The sequence below is a fragment of the Cololabis saira genome, chromosome 1, assembly GCF_033807715.1.
Source record: "Cololabis saira isolate AMF1-May2022 chromosome 1, fColSai1.1, whole genome shotgun sequence".
Taxonomy (NCBI): domain Eukaryota; kingdom Metazoa; phylum Chordata; class Actinopteri; order Beloniformes; family Belonidae; genus Cololabis; species Cololabis saira.
The window spans coordinates 56,669,886-56,695,476 of record NC_084587.1 but is presented as its reverse complement, the minus strand read 5'-3'; the positions used below and the strand labels follow the sequence as shown (position 1 = coordinate 56,695,476).

Genomic DNA, 25,591 nt, shown 5'->3' with positions numbered 1-25,591 from the left:
TCCTTTTCAGACGTTGTAAAACTCCCGCACCGGCGAGGCCGGTCACGCTCCCTCAGGACCGCTCGGTCTGAGATGCGGGAACGCCTGCGCGGGCGGGGGTTTGTTGTTGTAAACGTCATCAGATCGGCCGCTCTGAACTATTATTTTCCGATCAAAACCGATAGGGCCATTATCGGCCAGATCCCGATCAGGGGCCGATCGATCGGTGCATCTCTAGCTGTGGTGAGAACGTAGCGTTAGCGAGGCTCCGGGTGTTGAATTAAGTGTTGAAATCCCACATTACTCACTACTGACAGGGCTGCTCATCAAGCACAATAAACTGTAATCTTTTCTGCGGGCCGCTCTGCTGCAGAGCTCGGCGTCTGAAACTGAACCGGGATCAGGTTCACTTCAGTCCGTTACCATGGTGACAGACTACAGTAAGAGTGACCCAGCTGTCCGATAGTTAGTCTCAACTTAGTTCTCCTTCAGGGTTCGATGATAGCGCTTTGCCAAACGGGAACCTGGTGTCTCCAGACGTCGACTGCTGGCCCATCCGGGCCCGAATTAGACGGTTGTTAATTAACCATCCAAGCTCGTCCAGCTGCTGGACGGAGCCGGTTCAGATCAGGTCTGGGTTGATGTGGAGGCTGATCAGACCTCGACCATCAGCAGAAACTGATGTAATCAGAGTAAACGCTGATCTGTGTCTGACCTTTGAACATGTTTCTCTCTCTCTCTCCAGTGGCCGACCTGATCTGACCTGATGACATCACTCTGAAGCCCCGCCCCCCCTGCTTCCTGTTAGTTTTAATTCTTTAGATTTTTTTTTTAAGCCGTTGAAGTGAATTTGACTGTCAGAAGTGTTTTTGTAAATAAAGCTGTTTTGGTTCAACTTTGTCCTGTTGTTTGACATTACTGGCTGTTGGACTCGTTTCCATGGCAATGCTGTGTTAAAAAAAAAAAAAGGGAGGGCTTTTAGTTTTTTCCAGGTAAAATCTTTATTTCAGGACTTTCACACAAGAACGCAGAACAAAGTGGAAAGCTGAAGCGGTTTTGCTGAGACATCAATCACGAGGCCCCGCCTCCTGTCACCCCCACATGGAAACCACAGACTGCATAGTACTACGACAAATACATGGTACAGGAAGGGACATCACCAGCTCCTCCACCCTCCTCCAATCAGAAGAGACTTCCTGAGCAGCGGGAGAACTGTCCCCGGCCCCAGCTCTGGTCCGGACAGCAGGGCCTACGGGTCTCGTCGGAGGAACCAGATCTCGTTGCGGCGGGTCGGGGCTCCAGGGTTGTCGTACACGGCCACCATGTAGCGGTCCGTGTGCAGCTGCTCGCTGGGACCCAGAACCTCCCACAGCAGGCGGACCTGCCGGCCCACCGTCTCCTCCGTGGTCGTCCCGGAGAAGCCCCTGGTAGAGGAGAGAGAGGAGACGGGTCAGCGTCACTCCCTCCACACTAGAGCTGAACCATTAATTGCATTTGTGATAATATCGCAATGTGATAAAACGAGATTTTCTAACCGCAAAGACTGCGATTTGACCAGTCACGTGATCTGGTCACGTGATGTGTGAGTGAGCAGAGCGGTGCCGCGTAACCTAAATCTACCATGGCCTCAGTGTTGGTGCTCAGCCAGGCTGGGATTTATAAATGTATTAAATATATGAGCGCGGAGTCGGCGTGGGAGGAGCTGCGCGCGGCCATGAGCACGAGCCGGGCACGTGCCGGCGGACAGTGAAGCCTGAATTATGGTTCTGCGTTAAATCGACGCAGAGCTTACGCCGTAGGGTACAGCGTAGCATGCGCATCGCTGTGTACCCTACGGCGTAGGCTCTGCGTTGGTGTAACGCGGAACCATAAATCAGCCTTAAACCACCTGCAGCCCGACAGCTAATCAGGAGAAGTTAAAGAGCGGGGCTGCCAGTTGTTCATTGCTGGTTGGTTTTGTTAACTCTGAGCTTTGTTGGTTGGTTTGTTAGTTTGCAGGTGGGTTTTTTCTCCCTGTGATTTTTGAGTTATTTGTGAAGAAGTTCTGAGTTCCCTGTGAGGAAGGTTTTTTTGTTCCCTGTGGGAGTTTTTCTTTTTATTAAACTACGCCTCGTTTTGGCTAAAGTTTAACCCGGTTTGGTGTCGTGTGATTGGGTTCAGAGAGAACGACCCATAACACACGTGTGCAAAACAAAAATGTCATACATTCTGGATTCATTACAAATCAACGGAAATATTGCAAGCCTTTTATTATTTTAATATTGCTGATCATGGCTTACAGCTTAAGAAAATTCAAATATCCTATCTAAAAAAATTAGAATATTCTGGGAATGTTAAACTGTAAACCATGATTAGCAATATTAAAATAATAAAAGGCTTGCAATATTTCAGTTGATTTGTAATGAATCCAGAATGTGTGACATTTGTTTTTTTAATTGCATTACAGAAAATAAAGAACTTTATCACAATATTCTAATTTTCTGAGACAGTCCTGTACAGACGTGTGTAGACTGTTAAAGAGGTAAAGACAGTTTTGTTTTCTATATTGTTGTAATCTGTGCTTTAAATAAATCTGACATTGTTTATTATAAAACAAACTGATTTATTGCTTGTGTAGTTGAAAAATAAATGAGAACAGGACCTTGAAAAAATAATCGCATATTAAATCGCAATCGCAATATTGAGGAAAAAAATCGCAATCAGATTATTTTGAAAAATGGTTCAGCCCTAGTCCACACTCAGCAAGCAGCGTCTCACCTGGACACTACCCTGACCTGCTCTCACCTGGCCACCACCCTGACGGGCTGCCGGTGGACGACGGAGACGTCCGGATCCGAGGGCTGGGGGGGGCGGCTCTGGAACTCGCTGGGGAGGAAGAACGCCGTCTCCACGGCTTTCTCAAACCTGTTCCCGTCCTCCATCACCTGGATGCTGCTGATCACCGGGACCGTCATGCCCAGGTATCGACCTGGAAACATCAACATTGATCACACCAGAAAAAATTCCCAGAGTGCTTTTCGTCGAACATTTCTTATTTTTTTATGAATAAAATCAATATTTTGAGTTAGTTTCTGCATAAAAATGCGTTTTGATTACATTTCACTCAGTGAATGTACATAATCACTCGCTTGCCCGTTGTGTCGAAGTCTTTTTCAAACGTCGCCGGGAATAAAGGCTGATTTATAGTTCCGCGTTACACCAACGCAGAGCATACGGCGTAGGTTACGCGGCGACGCACGCCGTACCCTACGCCGTAGGCTCTGCGTCGATGTTACGCGGAACCACAAATCAGCTCCAGGAAGACGGTCCTACAGGAAGACGGTGCTACAGGAAGACGGTGCTACAGGAAGACGGTGCTACAGAGAGATGGTGCTGTTGTTGCTGATGGTGCTACAGGAAGACGGTGCTACAGAGAGATGGTGCTACAGGAAGACGGTGCTACAGAGAGATGGTGCTACAGAGAGATGGTGCTGTTGTTGCTGATGGTGCTACAGGAAGGTGGTGCTACAGGAAGACGGTGCTACAGGAAGACGGTGCTACAGGAAGACGGTGCTACAGAAAGACGGTGCTACAGGAAGACGGTGCTACAGAAAGACGGTGCTACAGGAAGACGGTGCTACAGAGAGATGGTGCTGTTGTTGCTGATGGTGCTACAGGAAGACGGTGCTACAGAGAGATGGTGCTGTTGTTGCTGATGGTGCTACAGGAAGGTGGTGCTACAGGAAGACGGTGCTACAGGAAGACGGTGCTACAGGAAGACGGTGCTACAGGAAGACGGTGCTACAGAAAGACGGTGCTACAGGAAGACGGTGCTACAGAGAGATGGTGCTGTTGTTGCTGATGGTGCTACAGGAAGACGGTGCTACAGAGAGACGGTGCTACAGAGAGATGGTGCTACAGGAAGACGGTGCTACAGAGAGATGGTGCTGTTGTTGCTGATGGTGCTACAGGAAGACGGTGCTACAGAGAGATGGTGCTACAGAGAAATGGTGCTACAGAGAGATGGTGCTACAGGAAGACGGTGCTACAGAGAGATGGTGCTGTTGTTGCTGATGGTGCTACAGGAAGACGGTGCTACAGAGAGACGGTGCTACAGAGAGATGGTGCTACAGGAAGACGGTGCTACAGAGAGATGGTGCTGTTGTTGCTGATGGTGCTACAGGAAGACGGTGCTACAGAGAGACGGTGCTACAGAGAGATGGTGCTACAGGAAGACGGTGCTACAGAGAGATGGTGCTGTTGTTGCTGATGGTGCTACAGGAAGACGGTGCTACAGAGAGATGGTGCTACAGAGAAATGGTGCTACAGAGAGATGGTGCTACAGGAAGACGGTGCTACAGAGAGATGGTGCTGTTGTTGCTGATGGTGCTACAGGAAGACGGTGCTACAGAGAGACGGTGCTACAGAGAGATGGTGCTACAGGAAGACGGTGCTACAGAGAGATGGTGCTGTTGTTGCTGATGGTGCTACAGGAAGACGGTGCTACAGAGAGATGGTGCTACAGAGAGATGGTGCTGTTGTTGCTGATGGTGCTACAGGAAGGTGGTGCTGATGGTGCTACAGAACGACGGTGCGTCTCCTCACCAGCAGAGTTCTCCTTGCAGATGAACCTCATCAGCTTCATGAAGCTCATGGAGATGCTCTGCTCGTACAGATCCTCCCTCCGGGTCACGCAGGCCCAGTGGCCGGCCGGGTAGAGCCGCTCCTCGAACAGAACCTCCCCCATCTGGACTAGAACAGAACTGTTAGAACAGAATCTCCCCCATCTGGACTAGAACAGAACTGTTAGAACAGAACCTCCCCCATCTGGACTAGAACAGAGACTGTTACAGACAGAACCAGAACCTCCCCCATCTGGACTAGAACAGAGACCGTTAGAACAGAACTGGACCAGAACCTCCCCCATCTGGACTAGAACAGAGACCGTTAGAACAGAACTGGACCAGAACCTCCCCCATCTGGACTAGAGCAGAACTATTACACACAGAACATCTGGACCAGAACCTCCCCCATCTGGACTAGAGCAGAGACCGTTAGAACAGAACAGAACCTCCCCCAGGTCGGATATTCAAAGAATGACTTGAACGTAGAAAGTTTTGATCTTTCACTCACACACCAAGGCTGGCGTTCGCACTTTTCTGAGGTTTTGTCCGTTGGCGACTCTCACTGGTGATGCAGGGAAGTGCAGAATATGAGGAAACGTGACGTCAACAATAAGTTCACAAGCACGTGAAGGACACGACAGTCCCCACATCACCAGATAGGTTTGGTGTGGAACTCTGAAGGCTTGCTGATTGGGTAACGTACTGCGTCACGCATCGCGTCACTTCCTGGTGTTGCGGTCTGTTGCTGCTGCACGGCGTGCAGGCTCAGATCTCTCCCGACCTTTTATCTAAAACTTAGACTGTTTTCTGGTAAAATAGCACTATATCTGGTACATTTCTGTCTTTATTTCAACACTCGCTCATTTTCTCTTCCGTAACTTTCACTGTCACCAATCACCGATACATTTTCTGTCCGTTAGCCTCCGTTAGCATCCTAGCATGGCCTCTCCGGCTCCCACCGCTTCACCTCTTCGTTGCTCAGTGTGTGAAATGTTTAGTTATTCCTCTGCCTCCTTTAGTGAAGACGGTAAGTGCTTAACGTGTAGCTTATTTGCAGGGCTGGAGGCGAGGCTCAGTCAGTTAGAGGTCCGGTTCGGCCAACTAGACCATAGTCCGATAGAATCCTCTGCGGACCGGCCCGTAGCAGCTGAGCGTAGCCGCTCCCCTGCAGCTCCCGAGCAGCCGGCCAGTCAGGCCAGTCAGGACCGCTGGGTGACGGTTTGGAGGAAGTGTAGTCTTAAAGGGCTCACAGAACACCACCACCCGCTTCATGTGTCTAACCGTTTTTCCCCACTCAGCGACACATCTGTTGAGAAACCGACCTTGGTGATTGGAGACTCTATTGTGAGACATGTGAGGCCGACTCCAGAGACCTTAGTTAGGTGCATCCCGGGGGCCAGAGCGGGCGACATAGAAGCAAATTTGAAGCTACTGGCAAAGGGTAATCGTAAATATGGTAAAGTTATCATCAATGTCGGAGCTAACGACTCCCGTCTTCGCCAGTCGGAAGTAACTAAAATGAATATTGTCTCGGTGTGTAACTACGCCAAAACCATGTCGGACTCCGTAGGTTTTTCTGGTCCCCTCCCCAATCTGACCAGCGATGACATGTTTAGTCGCATGCTCTCGCTCCGCCGCTGGTTGTCTCAGTGGTGTTCAGAAAACGACGTGGACTTTATTGACAAATGGGAGACATTCTGGGGAAAGCCCGGTCTGATTGGAAGGGACGGCATTCATCCCACCCGGGATGGTGCAGCTCTTATGTCTAGAAATCTGGCCAATGTTATTAGACACTCCCCCTGACAATGCAGGGTCCAGGCCAGGATGCAGAGCTGTAGTTTAACACACTTCTCTGCTGCTTCTCGAGGACCAACGCCTGCCAACAAAACTGTAGGATTGCATTATGTAATTAGCGACTCTAAAACTGTAGGATTACATGATATTGGCGACTCTGGCCAGGTGCCTAACAAAATAGAAGTGGTTGCAGTTCCCCGCCCTCCAAAAGTTCACCAGGTGCCGCGTTATAGAGGCGTTAACCAAGATAACCTTGTAAAAATTAAAACCAATGTACATTTGGTACCAATTACAGACCGAAAAATTAGATGCGGACTACTAAATATACGATCATTAAACTCTAAGTCTCTGTTAGTAAATGATATAATTACAGAGAGCAGGAGTGATATTTTCTGCTTAACAGAAACATGGTTACAGGAGGAAGAGTATGTTAGTTTGAATGAATCAACTCCGCCCGGCTACTTTAATCATCACATTCCTAGAAGCACGGGCCGAGGCGGAGGAGTCGCAGCAATTTATAACTCCGGTCTCCAAACAAAAATTTAACCTAAGTGCAACTATAATACATTTGAAAGCCTCATGCTTGGTCTGAAATTTCCGAGCTGGAAATCAGAGAAGCCAGTTGTGTTAGTGGTAGTGTACCGGCCCCCTGCTGGTGCTTATCTAGAGTTTTTGTCTGAATTTTCAGATTTCCTTTCTGGATTATTGATCAGCAGAGATAAATTCATCATAGTGGGTGATTTTAACATTCATATGGATGTTGAAAGCGATAATCTTAAATTAGCCTTCGATTCTCTTCTAGAATCAATGGGTATCTCACAAAAAGTGGATAAACCGACGCACTGTTTTAATCATACTCTCGATCTCGTTCTCACCTACGGTGTTGAAACTGATGGTCTGTTGGTGTCACCTGTAAACTTATCCGACCATTACTTAATAACGTTTGAATTTAATTTTGTTGATGTTGAAGTGCAAAATAGGAGGTATTATTTTAGCAGATGTTTGTCTGATGAAGTTATTGTTAAATTTAGGGAGGCCATTGCTTATCTTACGACAGTGCGAAATAGTGATGTAGTCGAGGCCAGTGACCTGGGTTCTACCTCTGCAGATGTTGATTTCCTTGCTAGTAACACTGCTGATTTGTTGCATTCAGCTTTAGATGAAGTTGCTCCTTTGAAAAGGAGGGTTTCTAGCCACAGGAGCTTAACTCCCTGGTATAATTCAGATATCCGCATGTTGAAACAAAACGTGCGTAAAATGGAAAGGAAGTGGTACTCTTGTAGGTCTGTAGACTCTTATCGTGAATGGAAAGATATTCTAATAGTATATAAAAAAGCCATTCGCAAAGCCAGAACAGCTTATTATTCAACGTTGATAGAGGATAACAAAAGTAACCCACGTTTTCTGTTCAGCACTGTAGCCAGGCTGACAAAGAGTCACAACTCTGTTGAGCCGTGCATTCCTGCAGCTCTCAGTAGTGAAGACTTTATGAGCTTTAACAGTAAAATCGCGAGAATTAGAGAAGAAATCAACCAGCCGGTTGTAGGTGTTTCTTCAGCTTTAGCGACTTCCCTACGCTCTGACTTATCTCTAGACTGTTTTGATCCTATAGACCTCCCTGAGCTGACCTCACTCGTCAATAGAGCTAAGTCAACCACATGTATGTTAGACCCCATCCCGACTCGACTATTCAAACATATTTTTTCTCTTATTGGTACGACAATACTGGACCAAATTAACCTATCCCTAAGTTTAGGATATGTACCACAGGTTTTCAAAGTCGCAGTAATTAAACCTTTACTTAAAAAACCTTCTCTTGACCCAGACACCTTAGCTAATTATAGACCAATTTCCAACCTTCCATTTGTGTCTAAAATTCTGGAAAAGGCAGTTTCAAGCTAGTTATGTGACTATTTGTATAGAAATGATCTGTTTGAAGTCTTTCAGTCAGGGTTCAGAATGCATCATAGCACAGAGACAGCACTGGTTCGAGTCACGAATGACCTCCTTATGGCCTCAGATAAGGGATTAGTGTCCATACTGGTTCTACTGGACCTCAGTGCTGCTTATGACACTATAGATCATGGCATTTTACTGCACAGGTTAGAGCATGTTGTTGGGATTAAAGGGACAGCTCTATGTTGGTTTAAATCATACCTATCTGACAGGTTCCAGTTTGTTCATGTACATGAGGTTTCTTCAGAACAGTCAAGGGTCTGTTATGGTGTTCCGCAGGGTTCAGTGCTAGGGCCAATCTTGTTCAGTTTATACATGCAGCCGTTGGGAAGTATAATCCAGAATCACGGCATACACTTTCATTGTTATGTTGATGATACACAGCTCTATTTGTCTATGAAGCCGGATGAAACAGAACCGTTAGTTAAACTTCAGGCATGTCTTAGGGACATCAAGGACTGGATGTCCAGAAATTTCCTGCTTCTAAATTCAGATAAAACAGAGGTTATCATTCTTGGTCCAGAGCATCTTAGGAAGGGATTAGATGGTGTTGCGATGGCTTCCAGTGCAACTGTGAGAAACCTTGGTGTTATTTTCGATCAGGATTTGTCGTTTAAACCATATGTCAATCAGGTTTGTAAAATAGCCTTTTTCCATCTCCGTAATATTGCAAAGATTAGGAAAATCTTCTCGCAGAGTGATGCAGAAAAACTAGTTCATGCGTTTGTATCTTCTAGACTGGATTACTGTAATGTGTTGTTAGCAGGATGTCCAAGTAATTTGCTGAATAGGCTCCAGCTGATCCAAAATGCAGCAGCACGAGTACTGACAGGAATTAGCAGGAGAGACCACGTCTCTCCAGTGTTAGCGTCGCTCCATTGGTTACCCGTAAAATTCAGAATCCAATTTAAAATTTTATTACTTGCGTATAAAGCCCAAAACGGCTTAGCTCTGCATTATTTGCAAGACCTGATAGTGCCTTATGTTCCTGTCAGAGCTCTCCGTTCTCAGAGTGCAGGTTTACTCGTAGTTCCTAGAGTATCTAAATGTAGATTTGGAGGGCGGGCGTTCTGCTATCAGGCACCACTACTATGGAACCAACTTCCAATCTGGGTTAAGGAGGCTGACACCACCTCCACCTTTAAAACTAAACTTAAAACATTTCTGTTTAGTAAAGCCTATAGTTAGTGCTTAGTAAACCTCTAGCTGGTGTTGGTAAATCTCTAGGTAGTGTAAACTTTAGTGTGTCAGAGTCGCTCCTGTAGTTTCTTGTGCTGGCCCCCCCTTCTCCTCCCTTTTCTCTCTTTTGTCCATGTTGCAGCATCCTTTGCCGGACACCGGAACCTGCAGGTGGTCGTGGGTGGCTTGTAGCTTGCATTACGGAGCACAAGTCTTTCCCTGACCCTGCACCCCAACCTGGGACTTGCTGATTGGGCCGGAGCTTCGGGAGCTGCGTGCTGGCCTGCGGTCCCCACCCCTGGTCATCCCGTTGCTGGCCCCCCTTCTCCTCCCTTTTCTCTCTCTGCAGGTGGTCGTGGGTGGCTTGTAGCTTGCATTACGGAGCACAAGTCTTTCCCTGACCCTGCACCCCAACCTGGGACTTGCTGATTGGGCCGGAGCTTCGGGAGCTGCGTGCTGGCCTGCGGTCCCCACCCCTGGTCATCCCGTTGCTGCTTCCACCTGCCTGCTGTGCTGTTGCCGTCCCTGATCCACCAGTCTGGCCCTCGGCAGGAGGGTCCCCCCTTATGAGCCTGGTCCTGCTCAAGGTTTCTTCCCTCCTAAAGGGGAGTTTTTCCTTGCCACTGTTTGGCTTAAGGTTTTTCTCCCACTAGGGGAGTTTTTACCTGCCATTGTTTATGTAATAACTGCTCGGGGGTCATGTTCTGGGTATGGGTCTCTGGAAAGCGTCTAGAGACAACTCTGTTGTATTAGACGCTATATAAATAAAATTGAATTGAATTGAAAAAAAGATAAGTTACACAAGAGTGGAGCTGCAATAATCTCACAATCAACCACATGATCTGAACAAACAACTAAAGGAGCTCAATCAGCTGGTTTAGTCTAAACCAGCTGATGGTCCAGTCTTAGTCCTGGACCAGCAGGTCCAGACTAAACCAGCTGATGGTCCAGTCTTAGTCCTGGACCAGCAGATCCAGACTAAACCAGCTGATGGTCCAGTCTTAGTCCTGGACCAGCAGGTCGGTATGATCTGATCATCAGCAGGTTCCTCTAACGGAGCCAAAGCTCCATCAGGATTTGCTGGTTCCATCGTTGAGCTCCTTTAGTTGTTTGTTCAGATCATGTGGTTGATTGTGAGATTGTTGCAGTTCCACTCTTGTGTAACTTATCTGGTGATGTGGGGACTGTCGTGTCCTTCATGTGGTCGTGAACTAATTGTTGACGTCACATTTCCTCATATTCTGCACTTCACTGCATCACCAGTGAGTGTCGCCAATGGACAAAACCTCAGAAAAGTGCGAACGCCAGACTTGGTGTGTGAGTGAAAGACCAAAACTTTCTACGTTCAAGTCATTCTTTGAACATCTGACTGTGAGCATAGAAAGTGTTGTACGCATGTTTTTAGTGCGTGGCAGGTTTTGATCATGATGCCCCCGGTCCTCCAGAACCTGTTCAGTACTGTGGTCTCCGGGTCAGTACCAGAACCTGTTCAGTACTGTGGTCTCCGGGTCAGTACCAGAACCTGTTCAGTACCGCTGTGCTCTCCGGGTCAGTACCAGAACCTGTTCAGTACTGTGGTCTCCGGGTCAGTACCAGAACCTGTCCAGTACTGTGGTCTCCGGGTCAGTACCAGAACCTGTTCAGTACTGTGGTCTCCGGGTCAGTACAAGAACCTGTCCAGTACTGTGGTCTCCGGGTCAGTACCAGAACCTGTCCAGTACTGTGGTCTCCGGGTCAGTACCAGAACCTGTCCAGTACTGTGGTCTCCGGGTCAGTACCAGAACCTGTCCAGTACTGTGGTCTCCGGGTCAGTACCAGAACCTGTTCAGTACTGTGCTCTCCGGGTCAGTACCAGAACCTGTCCAGTACTGTGGTCTCCGGGTCAGTACCAGAACCTGTTCAGTACTGTGCTCTCCGGGTCAGTACCAGAACCTGTCCAGTACTGTGGTCTCCGGGTCAGTACAAGAACCTGTTCAGTACTGTGGTCTCCGGGTCAGTACAAGAACCTGTTCAGTACTGTGGTCTCCGGGTCAGTACCAGAACCTGTTCAGTACTGTGGTCTCCGGGTCAGTACAAGAACCTGTTCAGTACTGTGGTCTCCGGGTCAGTACAAGAACCTGTTCAGTACTGTGGTCTCCGGGTCAGTACCTTCTCGTGGCAGGAGATGGGGGTGAAGGGGAGCGGCTCCCTCTGCTGGCTGCGGTGGGTCATTTCCTGGATGGGCCCGGTCATTTCTGGAACACAGAAGGAAGGTGTCAGGTTTCACTTCCTGGTGTCAGGTTTCACTTCCTGGTGTCAGGTTTCACTTCCTGGTGTCAGGTTTCACTTCCTGGTAGGACTCAGGCCCGGTTTACACGGAGCAGAAACACTGGTGTTTTCATGCGTTCTGGCCGTTCGTTTACACGAAAACGAAGCTCAAAGTCACTAAAAACCATAATTTCTGAAAACTCCAGCCAAAGTGGAGATTAGCAAAACCTCCGTCTTCACGTTTGCTTGTAAACAGAGGGAAACGGACATTTAGGCTTCAGAACGTCACATTATGAGACAGAAACGTCACCAGCGTCATGAGTGACACCTGTTTACAATTTGTTTGGCCACGTGTCGTTTGTTGATGTTTTTTTCCAGGATTCTGATTGGCTAGCATGACTTCATGCTTCTCGTTACACTGCCCCTTGTAGGTTTGAGGTGTCCTACCTCGGTAGAAAATACTACCGTACCATCCCCGTTTCTTTTATCTCAGTTTCTTTTTTTTCAAAGGCTTTTTCATGCAAATAGACGATTTAACAGCAGGAGGTCTATGTGTACGACGCTTCGGCGGAAGAAAAAAACCCATCAGATCACGCTTCCTAGGGCTGAACGATTAATTGCATTTGCGATAATATCGCGATGTGATAAAACGAGATTTTCTAACCGCAAAGGCTGCGATTTGACCAGTCACGTGATCTGGTCACGTTGCCGGCAGGGAAAAAAAGTCAACAGTGCCGTGTGTCCGCCTGTAACCTACTGTATCTACCATGGCCTCAGTGTTAGGGCTCGGCCAGGCAGGGCTTTATAAATATATGGGCTTTATAAATGTATTAAATATATGAGCGCGGAGTCGGCGTGGCGAGGCGCTGTGCGCAGCGCCGAGCACGAGCCGGCCGGGCAGTCGCGCTGTGAAGCCGGATTTATGGTTCCGCGTTAAATCGACGCAGAGCTTACGCCGTAGGTTACGCGGCGACGCGCACCGTACGTTGTGCGTACCGCGTACCATACGGCGTAGGTTCTGCGTTGGTGTAACGCTGAACCATAAATCAGCCTTAAACCACCTGCAGCCCGTCAGCTCTCCGGAGAAGTTACAGAGCGGCTGCGAGTTGCTGGTTCGTTTTGTTAACTCTGTGGGCTTTATTGGTTTGTTTGTTAGTTTGCTGGTGGTTTTTTTTCTCTCTGTGATTTTTGAGTTATTTATGAAGACGTTCTGAGTTCCCTGTGAGCAGTAGCCTACTCGAGGTGAGGGGGGATGAAATAAAAAACGGTCAAAATCATCCCCTCCTGAAATAAAAACAGTCCAAATCCTCCCCCCTGTAAAACTGTCATCCCCCCTTTCCATCCCTTATGTCATTTCATCAATGAATGTGGTTTTACTGCTATTTCAACATTTAGAGTCATCACCAGAAAAATAACACCAGAAAAATAACTTATTTGACAATTTTCACCTGTTTCAAGTAAATTTTCACTTGAAATAAGTAGAAAAATCTGCCAGTGGAACAAGATTTATCTTCTTATTACAAGCAAAAAAATCTTGTTCCCCTGGCAGATTTTTCTACTTATTTCAAGTGAAAATCTACTTGAAACAGGTGACATTTTTTGTTTTTTCCAGTGATGAGTCTGGCTTTAAGTGTAATGAGATTTTTTTTTTACTAAAATGAGACATTTTAACTAGAAATAAGACAAATATTCTTGTTAATATTTTGAGTTTTTGCAGTGATCCATGTTACTTATCCTGTGAAGGACAGAGTCATATTGATAAGTTCAGAAAAGTGTTTTTTATTGTTGTGTTTTGATGTATTTGATGTAAGCCCAGTGGATATTTAAAGCTTACAGAAGGCTGCATTTAACTGCTGCTATGTCATTCCTGCAGTATTTCTGCAGCTGTTTTGGTCAGTGCTATTATTTGTTATATATTATATTATTTGTAATCAGCACAAATTATCTGTCCCCATATGATAAAATCCACCATCCCCCCTGATATTTTTTTTTACAACTCGAGTACTGCCTGTGAGGAAGGTTTTTTGTTCCCTGTGGGAGTTTTTCTGTGTTTTTCTATCAAACTACGCCTCGTTTTGCCTAAAATTTAACCCGGTTTGGTGTCGTGTGATTGGGTTCAGAGAGAACGACCCATGTGTAGACGTGTTAAAGAGGTAAAGGCACAGATTTGTTTTCTTTATTATTGTAATCTGTGCTTTAAATAAATCTGGCAATGTTTATTGTAAAACAGACTGATTTATTGCTTGTGTAGTTGAAAAATACATGAGAACAGGACCTTGAAAAAAATAATCGCATATTAAATCGCAATCGCAATATTGAGGAAAAAAATCGCAATTAGATTATTTTCAAAAATCGTTCAGCCCTAACGCTTCCACATAGATAAATGTTGATGTCTATGTGGAAGCGTGATCTGACGGGGTATTTTCATCTGTCAAATCATCCTACTGGCACGGCGTGGACAAGCCGTGCCGATGTCAAAAAGTGATTGCCTGCCAGAATCTGATTTCTCCCTGAAAATGGGTCTTTTTACCTGCCAAAAATTGATTGAAGGCCAAATACAGTTAATGAAAGGTTGTTTCTACCTAAATATGATTTGATCTCATTCTTGAGCTTCAAATCTGAAAATCTGACGTTTCAGCGCTATCGCTCAACGGGCTGCTGTGCGCGCTCCCGCGGCCACAAATCAGATTCTGGCAGGCAACTCACTCGCTTTATTTTTGTTAGTGATGCCATTACTGTGACCACCAAATAATGTGGTTTTCCTGCCTCCACCTCATCCACAACATCTCATTCTCAGTCTCCGTGAAATTTAGCTTTCTGGTCTTCCCTGCCATGATTTTTGAGTGTAAAACACCGTTGATCGGCAGGTTCATTTATATGGTGCTTTGCATTACCCATTTATGGTATGAAGTGGGCGTGTAGAGGGCGGGATATGAGGCGAATTCACGTGTGCAACCTTCCAGCTGGACTGTGATTTATAAAGAGAACATTGCGTGCAAGTGTGCGTGCACACGTTTTTGTAAATCAGGATTTTTTTTTGCGCACGCCATTTTCGGCTTTTGGGTGCACGTGCACTTTTAGTATGAATCCTACTCACTCTTTTATAAATGAGGCCCCTGGTGGTGCCAACAACACCTCACCTGTGTGGTGGTGCTAACAACACCTCACCTGAAGGGACAGACACCTGGTGGTGCTAACGACCCCTCACCTGAAGGTGCTAACGACACCTCACCTGAAGGGACAGACAACTGGTGGTGTTAACGACCCCTCACCTGTAGGAACAGACACCTGGTGGTGCTAACGACCCCTCACCTGTAGGAACAGACACCTGGTGGTGCTAACGACCCCTCACCTGAAGGTGCTAACGACACCTGGTGGTGCTAACGACCCCTCACCTGTAGGAACAGACACCTGGTGGTGCTAACGACCACTCACCTGAAGGTGCTAACGACACCTGGTGGTGCTAACGACCCCTCACCTGTAGGAACAGACACCTGGTGGTGCTAACGACACCTCACCTGTAGGAACAGACACCTGGTGGTGCTAACGACCCCTCACCTGTAGGAACAGACACCTGGTGGTGCTAACGACCACTCACCTGAAGGTGATAACGACACCTGGTGGTGCTAACGACCCCTCACCTGTAGGAACAGACAACTGGTGGTGTTAACGACCCCTCACCTGTAGGAACAGACACCTGGTGGTGCTAACGACCCCTCACCTGTAGGAACAGACACCTGGTGGTGCTAACAACCCCTCACCTGTAGGAACAGACACCTGGTGGCGCTAACGACCCCTCACCTGTAGGAACAGACACCTGGTGGTGCTAACGACCCCTCACCTGAAGGAACAGACACCTGGTGGTGCTAACGACCCCTCACCTGAAGGAACAGACACCTGGTGGTGCTAACGACACCTCACCTGAAGGAACAGACACCTGGTGGTGCTAACGACCCCTCACCTGTAGGAACAGACACCTGGTGGTGCTAACGACACCTCACCTGAAGGAACAGACACCTGGTGGTGCTAACGACCCCTCACCTGTAGGAACAGACACCTGGTGGTGCTAACGACCCCTCACCTGAAGGAACAGACACCTGGTGGTGCTAACGACCCCTCACCTGAAGGAACAGACACCTGGTGGTGCTAACAACACCTTACCTGAAGGAACAGACACCTGGTGGTGCTAACAACACCTTACCTGAAGGGACAGACACCTGGTGGTGCTAACGACACCTCATCTGAAGGGACAGACACCTGGTGGTGCTAACGACACCTCATCTGAAGGAACAGACACCTGGTGGTGCTAACGACACCTCACCTGAAGGAACAGACACCTGGTGGTGCTAACGACACCTCACCTGAAGGGACAGACACCTGGTGGTGCTAACGACACCTCACCTGAAGGAACAGACACCTGGTGGGTGCTGGCCACGCCCCTCCAGTGCGTGAGCAGGCGGTCTCTTTCCTCGTCAGTCATTGGCTCGGGCTCGTCGGTGATGTCATCGTCCAGCTGCTCGTCTTCCAGGCCGTCCAGGCCGTCCAGGTCCTCCAGAGAGATCAGAGCCATGATCAGAGGACTCCCCTAGAGGACACCTGTGGACACACAGCGGTCAGGACGGTGTCCAGGTTCCTGCAGGCTTCACTCATGCAGGCCTGGTTGCATCAGGTGAGCTTGAGGAATGTTATTTATTTATTTTGAGACTGCAATGGTCATTAAAATTTCAAGTAAAATTTAAGTTGAAATAAGTAGGAAAATCTGCCAGTGGGACAAGATTTATCTTCTCATTACAAGCAAAAAAATCTTGTTCCACTGACAGATTTTTCTACTTATTTCAAGTGAAAATCTACTTGAAACAGGTGAAAAATGTTGTTTTTTCCAGTGATGAGTCTTGTTTTAAGTGTAATGAGATTTATTTTACTAAAATGAGACGTTTTAACTAGAAATAAGACAAATATTCTTGTTAAGATTTTGAGTTTTTGCAGTGATCCATTTTACTTATCCTGTGAAGGACAGAGTCATATTGATAAGTTCAGAAAAGTGTTTTTTATTGTTGTGTTTTGATGTATTTGATGTAAGCCCAGTGGATATTTAAAGCTTACAGAAGGCTGCATTTAACTGCTGCTATGTCATTCCTGCAGTATTTCTGCAGGTGTTTTGGTCACTGCTATTATTTGTAATATATTATATTATTTGTAATCAGCACAATTATCTGTCCCCATATGATCAAATCCACCATCCCCCCTGATTTTTTTTTACAACTCCAGTACTGGAAGCAAAACTCCGTAGACGGATCTATGGGTTTATACCTGGGTCTGGAAATACAACCCCGGTCAGAACTCAGTTAATGTAATGGAATGGATTCTGAGCTGGTTCTGGTTCTGTTCGGTTCTGGTTCTGCTCTGGTTCTGCTCTGGTTCTGGTCCGGTTCTGCTCCCAGACCGGATGTTTTCGTACTGCGGTTCCGGGACAGAAAGTAGGTCAGCTGTGGTTCGGTCCGGAACCGCAACCTGAGCGGGTCCGCGGTCCGGAACCGAGTCTGGGTCACAACGGTGAGTACGTTCGGGTGGGAAATCTGACCTGGTTCTGGTTCTGGTTCCAAGCGTCCTTAAATCCACTGCCCTGGTCCTCCAAGCTTCTTCTTCTTCTTCTCCAGGTTTATTGGCGGCACATCCATGTCTCCTCCTCCATGGAGCTGCTGTGATCATAGACATATATAAAGGCTAGATGACTCGTCCGCGCTGCTGCCAATGGAGAGCGACGTCGTCACACGGCGGCCATCTTGCCACAGGAGAACTCGCTCAGAATAACATTGTGTTCAATGGAGCATGTACTGCTTAAACAGCCTTAACTTGCTCAATTCTCAACAGATTTTCAAACAGTTTGGTTTGTCATGAACGTCAGAGATGTAGTTATGACACTACATACTTGTGAATAATTATAAACATTGAAAAACGTACTTTTATATGAAAATAACCAGAAACAGATAGCCATGACATGGTTTTCATATTTAATCAATATTTCTATAGTATTCTTAGTAATATTTATAGTTACATTATAACATATATATATTATTACCATATAACATATATATATATATATATATATATATACATATTATTACCATATAACATAAATTAATATATTATTACATTATGATGTATTTACGTCATGACATTACATATGTGTGTCTATATATATATATATATATATATACACCTCTATCCATCCCCCCTTTCCATCCCTTATGTCATTTCATCAATGAATGTGGTTTTACTGCTATTTCAACATTTAGTCATTACCAGAAAAATAAGACCAGAAAAATAACTTATTTGACCATTTTCACCTGTTTCAAGTAAATTTTCACTTGAAATAAGTAGGAAAATCTGCCAGTGGGACAAGATTTATCTTCTTATTACTTCTTATAAGCAAGAAAATCTTGTTCCACTGGCAGATTTTTCTACTTATTTCAAGTGAAAATCTACTTGAAACAGGTGAAAATTGTTGTTTTTTCCAGTCCTGAGTCTTGTTTTAAGTGTAATGAGATTTTTTTACTAAAATGAGACATTTTAACTAGAAATAAGACAAATATTCTTGTTAAGATTGTGAGTTTTTGCAGTGATCCATGTTACTTATCCTGTGAAGGACAGAGTCATATTGATAAGTTCAGAAAACTGTTTTTTATTGTTGTGTTTTGATGTATTTGATGTAAGCCCAGTGGATATTTAAAGCTTACAGAAGGCTGCATTTAACTGCTGCTATGTCATTCCTGCAGTATTTCTGCAGCTGTTTTTGGTCAGTGCTATTATTTGTAATATATTATATTATTTGTAATCAGCACAAATTATCTGTCCCCATATGATAAAATCCACCATCCCCCCTGATTTTATTTTTTTTTTTACAACTTGAGTACTGGTGGTCACCCTTGATAACTTGGGCAGTTAACCTTAGTTAGTGGTGATACTATTATATTGATATTGATATTATTGTATATGCTGCATGATTAGGTCGTTTTTCGCAACGAAGAGATACAATTTCAACATGTCCAAGCATCCCGAATCATACCCACGTTAATGACGTTTATGATGAACCAATCCGTTTGTAAATCCGTCAAGATTTCAGCAAGTTATGAGTATTTTTGTCTGTACAGACCACTCACCCTCCAACAGCAACAACTATAGCGCACGCATGCGCATCAGAGAGTCTCCTGTGGCAAGATGGCCGCGGGTGAACGACGCTGGAGACTCCGCCGTGAGTCATCTAGCCTTTATATATGTCTATGGCTGTGATACGTCAACGTCGCCGCCATATTGGATGTGGCAAGATAAAGCGCCTTTCCACAAAGAAATGTACGTTTTACGTCTCATTTATTCATTAACACGCGCACTAATATACTTGGGAAACAGTTAGGCACCAAATATAATATATTTAATTTTCCCAGATGGCAAAAATAAGAACTTTATTGATCCCACATAGGAGTAATTCATGTTATATCAGCTATAGAGAACAAGGTAGTGCCGAAAAACAATATCCCCCTCACAAAAATAAGAAAAATAGAGAAACATATTTTCTCATCAACAAAACAAATTAAAAAAGTTTCAAATAACAAAATAACATATTTGAACCATTTTTCAGACAATAAAATAACATTTGAACCATTTTTCAGACAATAAAATAACTGAAAAAATCTGAAAAATGGTTCAAATATGTTATTTTGTTACTTGAACATTTTTAAATATGTTTATTTAAAATATGCTCTGTTGATGAAAATATGTTTATCTATTTTTCTTATTTTTGTGAGGGGGGATATATATTGTTTTTCGGCACAACCTTGTTCTCTATAGCTGATATAACATGGATTTTTTTTTGTAGAAAGACGCTTTATGAAAATAAGTCCAATTAGTTTACAGCGCAGTCTTGCCACATCCAATATGGCGGCGTCGTTGACGTATCGCAGCAGCTCCATGGGAGGGGGAGGAGCTTATAGATCCATGGGGAGGAGACATGTTTAGCGGATCACAACCAACGTTACTAGGTTATACCGCCACCTGCTGTACCGGAGTGTAACATCAGGATAATTAGTACATCAGGTTACAATCTTAACTTAAAGGGGGGGAAAAAAGGAAATACCTAAATAAAATAGGATAACCACATGTATATCCTATTATCTATCCCTGCATCTTTATGAAAGACAAGGATTGCCTTATAACAATCCCTCATCCCCTCACTCCTCCCTAATAACCCTACTAAACTCCATTCCCGTCCCAGCTCATACATCCTGTCCCTTAAAGCAGGGGTTCTTAACCTTTCTGACCTTGAGGCCCGATCTTTTTCAGTCATGAGTGGCCCAGGGCCCAAGCAAAAACCTTGTCAAATAAAATGATCATCACAGACTTTTATGAAACATGTCAATGTTAACATGCACACATATCAGGCTTGATTTATAGGACAAATCAATCAGTTCAGGCTTATTAATAAAAAAAAGATCAATAATTAGATTTTACTTAAATAAAAAAGGAAGGACTCAGAATAAAATATATATATACATATAAATCAATCAATGGGCGGCAGTAGAGCGGGTGGTCCAATGATCGGAAGGTTGGCGGTTCAAATGCCGCTCTGTCCCAGTTGCTGTCGTAGTGTCCTTGGGCAAGACACCTTACCCACCTTGCCCCGTGTGAATGTGTATGAATGTCTGGTAGTGGTCGGAGGGGCCGACTGACGCTTCTGTCAGTCTGCAGGGCAGCTGTGGCTACAAACGTAGCAGCCGTGGCTACAAACGTAGCAGCCGTGGCTACAAACGTAGCAGCCGTGGCTACAAACGTAGCAGCCGTGGCTACAATGAATGAATAATGGTCTCTGTAAAGCTCTGGGTGCCTTGAAGGGTGCTATATAAAACCAAGCCATTATTATTAATAAAAAGTAAAAGTAAAATAAATACATTCAAAATAATGTTTTTAAATTAAATAAATAAACTGTAAATAAAATTGAAAAAAAGTGCAAATGAAACTATATTTGTGCATGGCAGAACCAGAAGAATCTTTATTTTCTTTCATATGAATAATAAGAACAATTATACAATTTCCTTTTTATCTTCACCTCTTAATGAGACACTTGGACCTCTGAGACACAATCAGGTCCAGTCTGGGTGGAATGGGGGAAAGGCTCACTCTCAGAGTCGCCTCCAGCGTTGCTCTGAGTCTGTTTCCTCCAGCTCTGAGTCTGTTTCCTCCAGCTCTGAGTCTGTTTCCTCCAGCTCTGAGTCTGTTTCCTCCAGCTCTGAGTCTGTTTCCTCCAGCTCTGAGTCTGTTTCCTCCAGCGTTGCTCTGAGTCTGTTTCCTCCAGCTCTGAGTCTGTTTCCTGCAGCTCTGAGTCTGTTTCCTCCAGCGTTGCTCTGAGTCTGTTTCCTCCAGCGTTGCTCTGAGTCTGTTTCCTCCAGCGTTGCTCTGAGTCTGTTTCCTGCAGCTCTGAGTCTGTTTCCTGCAGCTCTGAGTCTGTTTCCTCCAGCTCTGAGTCTGTTTCCTCCAGCTCTGAGTCTGTTTCCTGCAGCTCTGAGTCTGTTTCCTGCAGCTCTGAGTCTGTTTCCTCCAGCTCTGAGTCTGTTTCCTCCAGCGTTGATCTGAGTCTGTTTCCTGCAGCTCTGAGTCTGTTTCCTGCAGCTCTGAGTCTGTTTCCTCCAGCTCTGAGTCTGTTTCCTGCAGCTCTGAGTCTGTTTCCTCCAGCTCTGAGTCTGTTTCCTCCAGCGTTGATCTGAGTCTGTTTCCTGCAGCTCTGAGTCTGTTTCCTGCAGCTCTGAGTCTGTTTCCTCCAGCTCTGAGTCTGTTTCCTCCAGCGTTGATCTGAGTCTGTTTCCTGCAGCTCTGAGTCTGTTTCCTGCAGCTCTGAGTCTGTTTCCTGCAGCTCTGAGTCTGTTTCCTGCAGCTCTGAGTCTGTTTCCTCCAGCGTTGCTCTGAGTCTGTTTCCTGCAGATCTGAGTCTGTTTCCTGCAGCTCTGAGTCTGTTTCCTGCAGCTCTGAGTCTGTTTCCTGCAGCTCTGAGTCTGTTTCCTCCAGCTCTGAGTCTGTTTCCTCCAGCTCTGAGTCTGTTTCCTCCAGCTCTGAGTCTGTTTCCTGCAGCTCTGAGTCTGTTTCCTGCAGCTCTGAGTCTGTTTCCTCCAGCTCTGAGTCTGTTTCCTCCAGCGTTGATCTGAGTCTGTTTCCTGCAGCTCTGAGTCTGTTTCCTGCAGCTCTGAGTCTGTTTCCTCCAGCTCTGAGTCTGTTTCCTGCAGCTCTGAGTCTGTTTCCTCCAGCTCTGAGTCTGTTTCCTCCAGCGTTGATCTGAGTCTGTTTCCTGCAGCTCTGAGTCTGTTTCCTGCAGCTCTGAGTCTGTTTCCTCCAGCTCTGAGTCTGTTTCCTCCAGCGTTGATCTGAGTCTGTTTCCTGCAGCTCTGAGTCTGTTTCCTGCAGCTCTGAGTCTGTTTCCTGCAGCTCTGAGTCTGTTTCCTGCAGCTCTGAGTCTGTTTCCTCCAGCGTTGCTCTGAGTCTGTTTCCTGCAGATCTGAGTCTGTTTCCTGCAGCTCTGAGTCTGTTTCCTGCAGCTCTCAGTCTGTTTCCTCCAGCTCTGAGTCTGTTTCCTCCACCTCTGAGTCTGTTTCCTCCAGCTCTGAGTCTGTTTCCTCCAGCGTTGCTCTGAGTCTGTTTCCTCCAGCTCTGAGTCTGTTTCCTCCAGCGTTGATCTGAGTCTGTTTCCTCCAGCGTTGCTCTGAGTCTGTTTCCTGCAGCTCTGAGTCTGTTTCCTCCAGCGTTGCTCTGAGTCTGTTTCCTCCAGCTCTGAGTCTGTTTCCTCCAGCGTTGCTCTGAGTCTGTTTCCTGCAGATCTGAGTCTGTTTCCTGCAGCTCTGAGTCTGTTTCCTGCAGCTCTCAGTCTGTTTCCTCCAGCTCTGAGTCTGTTTCCTCCACCTCTGAGTCTGTTTCCTCCAGCTCTGAGTCTGTTTCCTCCAGCTCTGAGTCTGTTTCCTCCAGCGTTGCTCTGAGTCTGTTTCCTCCAGCTCTGAGTCTGTTTCCTCCAGCGTTGATCTGAGTCTGTTTCCTCCAGCGTTGCTCTGAGTCTGTTTCCTGCAGCTCTGAGTCTGTTTCCTCCAGCTCTGAGTCTGTTTCCTCCAGCGTTGATCTGAGTCTGTTTCCTCCAGCGTTGCTCTGAGTCTGTTTCCTCCAGCGTTGATCTGAGTCTGTTTCCTCCAGCTCTGAGTCTGTTTCCTCCAGCGTTGCTCTGAGTCTGTTTCCTCCAGCGTTGCTCTGAGTCTGTTTCCTCCAGCGTTGCTCTGAGTCTGTTTCCTCCAGCGTTGCTCTGAGTCTGTTTCCTCCAGCTCTGAGTCTGTTTCCTCCAGCTCTGAGTCTGTTTCCTCCAGCGTTGCTCTGAGTCTGTTTGGGGCTTTGGTCTTAGTTGTGGCCACGATGGAGAATCCTGACTCACACAGGTACGTAGTTGTGAATGGAGGCCCCAGGTTCATGATATGCCGCCTGTATTGAGTCCATGTTTCTGCCCCGTAGATCAGAGTTGAAACACATACTGCATGTTAAACGCAGGGTATCCACCCACAGAGAAAAGGCTAGAGACTCGGGTTAAAACAGTATAAAAAGTAATGATAATTAGAAAACCTACTGGTCGTTGTGGTGAAGAGAGCTGTGTTTGTTTACTGGGGGATCTAGGTTCCTCCTTTACCCATGGAACTGTGGGTAGTGACTGAAAGAACCAGATGGAGGATATAAGAGGCTGAGAGGAGTTTCCTCTGCAGGGAGGATGGAATCTCCTTCAGTGATAGGAGAAGAAGTTCATTCCTCCATATCCAGGAGACAGCTGAGATAGTTTGGACATCTGGTTAGGATGTCTTCTGGATGGGGGCACGGCGGCGCAGCCGCTAGTGCAGCAGTCTCACAGTTAGAAGGTCCTAGGTTCAATTCTGGCCGGGGAAATTGGATGTGTGTTTACTTCCCCCATGACTTCAGCACCCACACACTGGCTGGGGTTGAGAAAATGGCCTTTCTGTGTGGAGTAGGCATGTTTTCCCCATATGATGTAATTTATGTGTAGAATAAAGAGTTTAGAAGGCGTTTTCTCATCAACAAATCCGGCCTACAAAAACATCTCGCTCTCTGCACGTTTTCTGGATAGTTCTGTAAATGTGGACCAGAATGGCTGAGACTGAAATAAAAATGATCTGCGGCTCTCTAAACTATATTCTTGTGCACAAACTGAACATGTGCAGCGGAAGTAGCCCCTGCCCCCTGGATGCAGATTCAAATGTCAGCAGCTCAGACTTTTCTTCAACGCAGCAGAGAGAAAACACGTGTTTAAAGTTTCATCACCCACAGGAGCACTCATGAATGATTCAGCAGATCTGGACTCTGGTGGAGGAACTGCAGCGTCAGCAGACCTGAGTCCTGCCAGACCCGTGAGTCACACACACACACACACACACACACACACACACACACACACACACACACACACACACACACACACACACACACACACACACACACACACACACAACATAAAATGAGCATTATTGCGTAGCGAGGAGGTTGCCGGAGCCAACGGGGAAACAAATGAAATGTTCAGAATTAGGATCTCTCAGCATAATATTGTAAAAAGCTTGTTGTTTGGGAATAGTTTAATAATAGTGACGGGATATCTAATCTGTAGGTTCCCAAACCCAGGGAGATGGAGTTTAGTCTGCAGCTGCACAAAACATGCACATTTGTTGTTAATAGAGGTGTTTAACACTAAACCACTGCCTGTAGTGAGGACTCTGGTCTCGTGGTTTTAGTCGGGCAAGGCAAGTTTATTTTTATAGTACAATTTAAAGGGGACCTATTATGGCATCTAATACCTATTTTAAACAGGCTTTGAATGTCATGGTTTCCCAGTGTAGTTTTTTAGTTTTACTCACCCCCCTGTTTTTCCAGATCCTGCCACCCTAATCAGCCAGAGATCCACTCATTCCCTTCACCTGTGCTTCCCCACCCAGCTCCACACCTGGTTTCCCTCATCAGCAGTTCCCCTCATATACCGGCCCATTTCCACCTTCTTGTTTGCCAGATTGTCGTGTGCTTTTGCCTCGCTTTCCAGCCTTCCTGATTTCTGTCCTGTTCCTGCCTGCCTGCCTGTAACCCTGCATGATTCTTGGTTTTATGGATTTTTGCCTGCCCGTTTTGGTTTTGTTTGCCTGATCTGCCTGACTACCCGGTTTGACCCCTGCCTGCCTTTTGACAAAGATTAAAGCCTCTTGGACTCTGATCCTGCCTGGTGTTGTGCATTTGGGTTCTCTGTCCTGTCTGAGCCGTGACAGTACAATCTGGCCAAGACTGAACCCAGCCAACATGGACCTACCACGTAAGGAAGAGGATTTGTGGGATTTTTTTTATGGGGACCAAGTGGCGTTCTACCACCGTACGGTGAAGGGGACGGGGACATGTCCCCAGTTCCGGCCTGTTGCTGTTCCCGAGGTGGTCCCAGACCCACCCCAGTCCCTTCCCCCTTTCTGGGGAACACGCCTGGCTCTGGGTGGGCCCAGGAGCCTGCAGGCTCAGGGGAGGCAACGACGAAGGCGTCAGCCCCAGCCCCAGCTTGCTCCAGCCCCAGCTCCTGCTCCGGCTGCTGCTCCGGCTCCTGCTCCAGCTCCAGCTCCTGCTCCGGCTCCTGTTCCGGCTCCCCGCATCCTGTCTGCTCCTGTTCCGGCCCCCCGCATCCTGTCTGCTCCTGTTCCGGCCCCCCGCATCCTGTCTGCTCCTGTTCCGGCCCCCCGCATCCTGTCTGCTCCTGTTCCGGCCCCCCGCATCCTGTCTGCTCC

The 25,591-nt window shown here is 46.4% G+C and overlaps 2 protein-coding genes across 3 annotated transcripts in view; one reads left to right on the top strand and one right to left on the bottom strand.

Annotated features, from left to right (window-relative positions):
* The window catches only part of eif4a3 (eukaryotic translation initiation factor 4A3), a 29,092-nt gene extending 28,218 nt beyond the window's left edge, over positions 1 to 874 (top strand). Inside the window, exon 12 of the mRNA XM_061728182.1 lies at positions 725 to 874. Within this exon, the coding sequence (XP_061584166.1) occupies positions 725 to 741 (17 nt within the window). The 3' untranslated portion in view covers positions 742 to 874. The remainder of the gene's footprint in view (positions 1 to 724) is intronic.
* Positions 875 to 948: 74 nt separating this feature from the next.
* Positions 949 to 17,467, bottom strand: soul4 (heme-binding protein soul4). 2 transcript variants are annotated; one of them, XM_061728193.1, is made up of 6 exons: positions 17,341 to 17,467; positions 16,161 to 16,355; positions 11,661 to 11,746; positions 4,564 to 4,705; positions 2,764 to 2,947; positions 949 to 1,403 (listed from the first exon to the last, which is right to left on the bottom strand). In XM_061728193.1, exons 2-6 carry the CDS (start codon positions 16,327 to 16,329, stop codon positions 1,229 to 1,231), a joined length of 756 nt encoding a protein of 251 aa, XP_061584177.1. In that variant the 5' UTR covers positions 16,330 to 16,355; positions 17,341 to 17,467; the 3' UTR covers positions 949 to 1,228. The 2 variants fall into 2 exon arrangements, with proteins under 2 accessions (XP_061584177.1, XP_061584185.1); XM_061728201.1 differs by lacking the exon at positions 17,341 to 17,467 and adding an exon at positions 17,070 to 17,092.
* Positions 17,468 to 25,591: the final 8,124 nt, after the last annotated feature.

Coding starts and splice junctions, on each gene's coding strand:
- soul4 (XM_061728193.1), bottom strand. CDS start 16,329: ATGGCTCTGATCTCTCTGGAGGACCTGGACGGCCTGGACGGCCTGGAA. Junction 4,706..11,660: donor CCATCTCCTGCCACGAGAAG/GTACTGACCCGG, acceptor GTTCTAGTCCAG/ATGGGGGAGGTTCTGTTCGA. Junction 1,404..2,763: donor CCCGTCAGGGTGGTGGCCAG/GTGAGAGCAGGT, acceptor CTCCTCTACCAG/GGGCTTCTCCGGGACGACCA.